Below are 6,945 nucleotides of genomic sequence, written 5' to 3'. Positions count from 1 at the left end.
CTCTAAGGCTTCTCTTGCATTTGGTGGGTCTAGGATGGGAGGAACCCTCACTATAATAACAATAACCAGTATCAGATGGGATGGGTGTTCCTGGCTTGTGAAACTATCCCATTTGCCTTGCTTCATTTGATTGTTCTGACTATGCTGTGATACATGTAGGCCAGGTAATATTATGCACCACACCTATTTTACACATTGAAGTATGGAGTGTATACATGACCTGGCCAATTTCATTGTAGAGTATTAAAGAGATGAAATAAGAATCTAGGTCCCTGACCTCTAATGCAGTCACTCTTACTTAATGCCTAACTGAAAACACATGCAATTTCTCAGAGGTGAATTTCGCCAGGAGGAATACAGTTTTAAAGGAAATAGGATTCAGGTAAGGCCACATAAAGACAGCCACAGAGAAGGTGAATTTTCCTTGGGTGGAAATCATGCTAAGTCATCACAAAATCCCAAATCCATGTCTTTATCCTGTTCTTCCGTGTTTAATGCAGTTAAAGGTTAAATCTCAGCTTGACTACGTCCAAGTGAAACTTGTCTGAGCTGAGTACTCTTTTAGGATTGGTGAGTAGAAGTTCGTCAACAGGAACTCTTCCCAAGTGGCCACTGTGCCTTTCATGTGCCCCTCCCGCCTTCCCCTTCCCAGGTACGTGCTCTTGCTGAGGTAGAAATGCTTATTTCATTAGCTTCTGGGAAGCTATTAGAGACATTCCAGGAACACCAACTGCCATGTCTTCTAATGCCACTTAATTCCCCATTACTTTGAATTTTCTGGCATGGAAATTAATGAGCATTGACTATGGAGTCAGACATCTCTGAGTCTGAAACTCTACTCCACCACTTTCTACCTTGTGACATCAGGCAAGTTGCTTGGCCTCCCTAGGCCCCAACTTTTTCTTTTATAAAATAAGATTAATTATAGGACTGTGTCATGGGACCATTAGGAGGGTTAAATAAAATAATGCCAATGAGAGGTACAGTTTAGTACTAAGTGGCTGGTAGATACTCTTAAGTATTGTTAATAATTTTAATAATTCAGAGTTAGAATATGGGAGTGCTTTTCCTATATTAGAAAAAATTTACCTTTCTATGTAGTTAGAAAGAATTACATTTACATACATCCCTTCTTTCCTCCCTCCCTCTTTTTTTCCTTCCTCCCTTCCTTCCCCCCTTCCTTCTTTCTTCCCTTTCCTTCCTTCCTTCAGTATATCTTTACTGATTCTGCAAGCTAGGGTGGAATAAAAATTAATTAAGGAATCACACAAATGAATGTAAAATTATACCTGTAGTAATTGCTATAGAGCATATCACAGTGGAGAAGCTGCCCTGGGATGTGCAGGTGAGTGACAGCTAACCAGATGAGAAGGCGTGAGAGCAGGGAGAGTGACAGAGAGGTTGCTCAGGAGCAAAGACCCTGTCGCAGAAGAAATTGTGATGACTCAAAAGAAGCCATTGGGGCTGAGGCAGAGAGAGCACATGCCAGAGTGTTATAAGGTGGGGCAAGGTACATGGGGAAGGGACAGTGCAGGCAAAGTCTGTAGGCATTTTTCCAGGTTGTTCTTTATTCAAAGAGCCATGGGAATCCATTGAAGTGTTTCAGGTAGGACTGTATTATAACAATTAGGAGTCATTAGAAACCTACATTATGAAGGGCAGAAATGGAATGCCCTGTAGGCTGGATCATCTAAATTCCAAATCAGTGCTCAGAGATCTGGGAAACTGTCAAAGTAACAGGCCTTGGTTCTCCTCCTCTGGGAAATTTATTGAACGAGTAATATAAATATAGTCATGTGTCTCCCCAGATGCAAATACCAGTCACTGCAGGGTGAGATAGAGAAATCAATTGAGAGATTGAATTCAGGAAAAGGACTATTTTATTGACTAGCCCTAGTAAGTTAAAATGTATTCCATTATAAACTTTTGTTCTTACCTAGCACCTGTTTTGAACTGTAAGTGAGAGCAGGGAGAGTGACAGAGAGGTTCAGTAACTAGTATAGTGTGTCTGTGCTCTTGCTCATATATTCATGCGGGAAAGGGGGTTGGGGGGGGGAGCAGCTTACAGATGACCTTGGCTGCAGGGAGAGAAAGAAAGGGCATGACCTCCATTTAGTTTTCACGTTTCCTGTACATCATCTGTCTAAATCTCCCAGATTTGTTTCGTTTCACAGTAACCAACTCCATTTGGGGAACTGCAACATGGGCTAGTTTTCACCTTGAGGAAGGAAGGTCTTGAGGTAGTAAGTGTGTCCAGGGAGAGGTCTGGTTGCTATTTCTAGTGACTAGGAGGACAAATCATGCTTGAACATCTCTGGGAGTTGGATAGAGAAAGCAACCACTGTGCTCCACTCCTACTTGCAACCCTGATTTCAGGCAGGAGTAATCTGTAGATCCACTGGCAGGAGAATTCTCGGCTCTTCCATGCAGGGCTTATATTATGAAGAATTATGAAGTCAACAAACCTTTTCTCCCTTTTCATTCCCTATCCAACTTCCCAATTGAATATTACTAGTATTTAAGTGCCCAGTCCTCCCAGACTACCCATTGCCACTTTCTTAGCTTTGGCATGCATGGCTTACCCTTAGGACATGTGAGTAATTTAATGTATTTTCCTTCATTGCCCCTCTATGGCCCCTGCTTCCTCTGCTTCAACCCCAGTGGCTTCTTTCAAGTCTCCACACTTTTTTTTTCTGCCACAGGGTCTTTGCTTCACAACCCAGGGGTTAAATTAAGAAGCAAACAAACAAACAAACAAACAAAAAAACCCCCAAATATTTTGCAGAGTTTGGAAGAAGGGGATGAAATGCTTCCTGGTAGAATGTCAGACAACAGATAAACCCCTAACGCTGGGGATGGAAGACGTCCATTTGTTTTTTTTCCCTGCAGACAAGGTCATGTATAAACTGCCCCCTCCCATCCCATCCCCCACCCCATGATTAGATGAGCAAAAGCACAGACATATTAAACATCACTATATTAGCTACTGAGAGTGTCGACTCATCCTTCTAATATTGAAACTCTTTCGTCCTAAGACATGCTTCAGCAGGGGGTTATGTAACAGATGAAAATGCCTTGACATAGCCTATGGTCTAGTTTATAGAAAACATATCCCTCTCTTGCAGTAGGGTCACCTAATCATGAGGTTTGGCAGTTCTGTTTTGGTGAGTAGGGATTAGGCAAACAAATCTTATAGTCAGGGAGAGTCTATTCTTACTTTACCAGTTGCTGTTGGGACTAAATGTAGGAAGCACTTTTAAGAAATGTTACAACTTGGAGATATATATATATATATATGCCAATTACACATGTGCAGTACAATAATGAAAATCTGAAATGAATATTTAAATATTTAGAGATTTTAATGTTAATTATACTCAACGTTTAAAGAAAAAGAAGTTCAAGTGTTTAAAAAAGGAAAAAGCAAAAAATGTGTGCTTTACCAGGAACTTCTTAAATGTACGATTCTCTTCAAAGAGCAATTGCCCCGTTTTTCAAAAAGTGCTCTATCTGAAGTCTCTCCATGACCCTCTTCTCATTGACCCTTGACATTGTCAGTGAGACTTTTACATGGCTCCTGTACTTATGCCCAGGAACTGAGATGATTTGAATAAGGCCTGTTGGTAGGACTAAGTTAAAGATCTTTTGGAAAAAATAATAACATTGGACTCCACTTCCCATTTGACACTCTGGTCAAAGCCATCTTGTGTTCCCTCTGCTTCTTATTTGCAGAGGAAACCTTCAGGGAAAGTTATCATGTATCCTTAGAGTTCACACTCCTGGCACACTCCGGTATGCCAATGGCACTGACAGGTAAGCAGGAAGTTCTTACACATTCACCAGCCTCCTTGAGAGATGCAATTACGTGCACATCAAGGCTGGCATCTGCATCATGTTTCATAGTATGCATCCATCCAGAGGGCTGCGGATTTCTTCAAGGACCTGTGGAGAGAGTGAATGAGATTATCAGGAGGAGAGACTCTAAGATAAAAGCTGCTACTCCATGGAACATATGCTCTTTTACTTGGTTCAGGGCCATGTTGTCATTTTCAGTTATATGTGAAAAATATCTTCTTCTGTTGCCCAGTGGAGGGAGTCAAATACACTGACTTGTGTTTTTAGCAGGTGAGGTCACCTTTCCTTTATGGAAGAGATTGTTCTTCTTTCAATTACTCTCTTCTGTATCCCAAACCATCACCTACCCTTTTCTCTCATTTTTTTTAAAACTCTTTTGAGATTCTTTAAGATAAAGCATGCAACTGTATAACAATCCATCCAATATACATCTACCCATCTTATTTTATGATGTGAAAGATACTGTTCTCGGCTCTGGGGATGCAACAGTGCATAGGAGAGAGGTAGGTCCTGTCCACGTGGAGTTTCTGGTCTAGTGGGAGACACATATTAAAGAATTTGTTACCTAATTTGTTGTTTAGTCATGATTATGACACAAGTCACGAATGAAGAGAGCCAGGTGCTGCAAGAGCATGTGACTTAGTCATTAGGCGTCAGGGAAGACTGAGGAGGAAAAGGCATTTGAGATGAGCCTTGAAGAGTGAATGAAAATTGACAAGGTGATAAGGACAGGTTGGAAGAACATTCTAGGCAGAAGAAAAGGTGACAAAGGAAATGAAATGGCAAGGGCAGGGGGTTATGTAACAGATGAAGGGAGGCCAGGTATCTGGAGGGCAGAGAAGGAGGAGGAGAGGGGTAGAGTCTGACACTGGAGCACTAGGCAGGATTGGATCAGAATAAGACTGTCCTTGTTGACTTCTTTCAAGATACTATTGTGGTTTTATTTGCTTGTTTTTTCCCCCCAATCCTAAAAGGAAGTTATTGAACCCAGATCACTGGCTGTTAGTCTGACCAGCACAATGCTTTCTAGGGAATGCTTGTTTTTTCCCCCCAATCCTAAAAGGAAGTTATTAAACACAGATCACTGGCTGTTAGGCACAATGCTTTCTAGGGACCTGAATGCTTCAGGATGGATATGAATTTTCAGTTCCCTCAGGGCTTGCCATTCTTGGTCAGTTACCCCTGGGGTCAGTCTATAGAGGATCAGTCATCCCTGCCCGATTCACACATTTATGTCCTGCTGGACCCTGCAAGCATCTTCGTTTGCAACCCCGGAGCAGAATCTTTGAGAGTCCCTCCCACCACTTAAGTTGTCAAGCATGCAAAGGCTCTATAGGGGACACAAAGGCAAATAGTACACAGCCCTGGTTTTAAGAAGCTTGAACTTAAGTGGAGCAGAAAGGCATTTCCACTAAGAAGTACCTAGAAGGCAGAAGGTACATGGTAAAATTATTATTATTATTATTATCAAATCTGCAGTTGATGCTGTCCATGTCCATGACGGGCATACAGGAGCCTCTTAATAAATGGTTCCTGGGTGAATGAATCACAACCCAGTGAATAGTCTGGGGACCTGAAGAAAAATGAGAGCTGAATTGAGGAGACTCTGTTATTACCTGACAATATCTCCAAATGCCTTCAATATGGGCTTATTCACATACTGCAATCCATGCTTGGCACACAGGGACCTCACCAGAGGTGCCACCTTCTGATAATTGTGGCGGGGCATAGTGGGAAACAGACTAGGGAAACAGAAACAGGAGATACAAAACTCAGACCTACAGAGCAACCGGAAAGAGGTTCTTTCCCCCATTACTAAATAAAATTATGTCAGCAATGCAGACCCAACCTTGACTTTGCACAATACTGCTGCAGGAAGTTAAAAAAACTCTTGCCAAACACTCTTATTTTATCTCTTAAACTTCTGTGAGCCCTGTGGTTTGCAATGTTTGGGAAGAGCTAAGAAAATAAATATTAGCACCATAAAAAATATTTATATTTGGCAGCTCAAATGAAAGTATGGATTTTTTTTTTTTACCATTCTAAATTATCTAGAGAGCTGGAGATATTCACCTTCCATCTCTGTCTGTCTGTCTGTCTGTCTGTTTCTCTATCCATCTAACTCCTGCATCATGAATAGATAAGTTCTAGTAATGGCATATGGGGAAAAGTTCTAGGATAGGAGTAAGAAGTGAGGAAAGACAGGCTTTCATCCAAGGCCAGATGACTTTCTTGGGTTTTTATCTCCTCTTTGATAAAATATAAATAATAATTATTTCTTGTTTTGCTGGGATTTTAATATGAAAGAAAGGATAAAAGAATCCTATGAATAGGTATAAGATCTCTTCCTTCACTATCACAGAAATGGCTTAGATAAAGAGGTTATGGAAAGTCTCTCCTCTGAATATTCTGGGGAGATTAACTCAAAGGATTAACATTTACTCTTTCTTTAGGGCATGTTTGCCTAACTGACCCATTGGTAAAGTATTTCCAGATACCATTTGGAAATTGCAGCAGAGACTGGATTTCATTGTTGATTATTTTGTAACCTCAGTCTAAAGATGTAGAGAGATAGGCATTTAAATTTAATTGCCATTAAGTTTCAACACAACTTGGTTACCCAGGTGTCATGTTTTTTCTTGGGTTTGGCCGACAAACCGAATGCAAAGAAAACAATCAACAATTTCTAAATCCATGGGAATCTGGAAACCAAATCACTGGTAGTTTCTAAGATTTCACTCTATTTACTCACTATTGTTCTACTTCCTTCTTTTCTTTTTTACCCTTAATGTTAGTCGAAAGATAGCAGTCTTTAACGAATTCTGGTTCATTTTTTTCCTCTGTGATCCAAACCCTACGGCTCTGCTCTGGACTGTATGGAGGCTATTATAAGTCAGAGCCCATTCCCCTATCATGGGCTGTTTCTATCACTCACTGGTGCTCGATTTGGAAGTTCAGGTGCCCAGTGAACCAGTCATTGAAAAAGGACTGTTCAACATTACAGGTGGCCAAGACCTGCAAAGAAAAAGTTTACATTAGATATAAATAAGCTCAAGTGTCAAACAGAGAAAATGTTTAGTTCCCTCCCCC

At 40.9% G+C, this 6,945-nt stretch overlaps 1 protein-coding gene across 5 annotated transcripts in view; it reads right to left on the bottom strand.

Moving 5' to 3' along the window:
* Nucleotides 1-1,548: 1,548 nt before the first annotated feature.
* LOC102248818 (fatty acid desaturase 2-like protein FADS2P1) overlaps nucleotides 1,549-6,945 on the bottom strand; it is a 30,769-nt gene continuing 25,372 nt past the window's right edge. For 3 of the 5 annotated variants that reach the window (XM_005885144.2, XM_014532441.1, XM_014532439.1), the window contains 3 exons: nucleotides 6,791-6,870; nucleotides 5,472-5,597; nucleotides 1,549-3,942 (listed from right to left, as the gene is read on the bottom strand). In XM_005885144.2, the coding sequence (XP_005885206.2) occupies nucleotides 3,891-3,942; nucleotides 5,472-5,597; nucleotides 6,791-6,870 (258 nt within the window). In that variant the 3' untranslated portion in view covers nucleotides 1,549-3,890. The remainder of the gene's footprint in view (nucleotides 3,943-5,471; nucleotides 5,598-6,790; nucleotides 6,871-6,945) is intronic. The other 2 variants (XM_014532440.1, XM_014532442.1) reach the window with 2 other exon arrangements.

This window comes from Myotis brandtii, unplaced genomic scaffold, assembly GCF_000412655.1.
Source record: "Myotis brandtii unplaced genomic scaffold, ASM41265v1 scaffold892, whole genome shotgun sequence".
In the NCBI taxonomy this organism is placed as follows: domain Eukaryota; kingdom Metazoa; phylum Chordata; class Mammalia; order Chiroptera; family Vespertilionidae; genus Myotis; species Myotis brandtii.
Note: the sequence above shows the minus strand (reverse complement) of the source record. Positions and strands in the feature narration are given on the sequence as shown.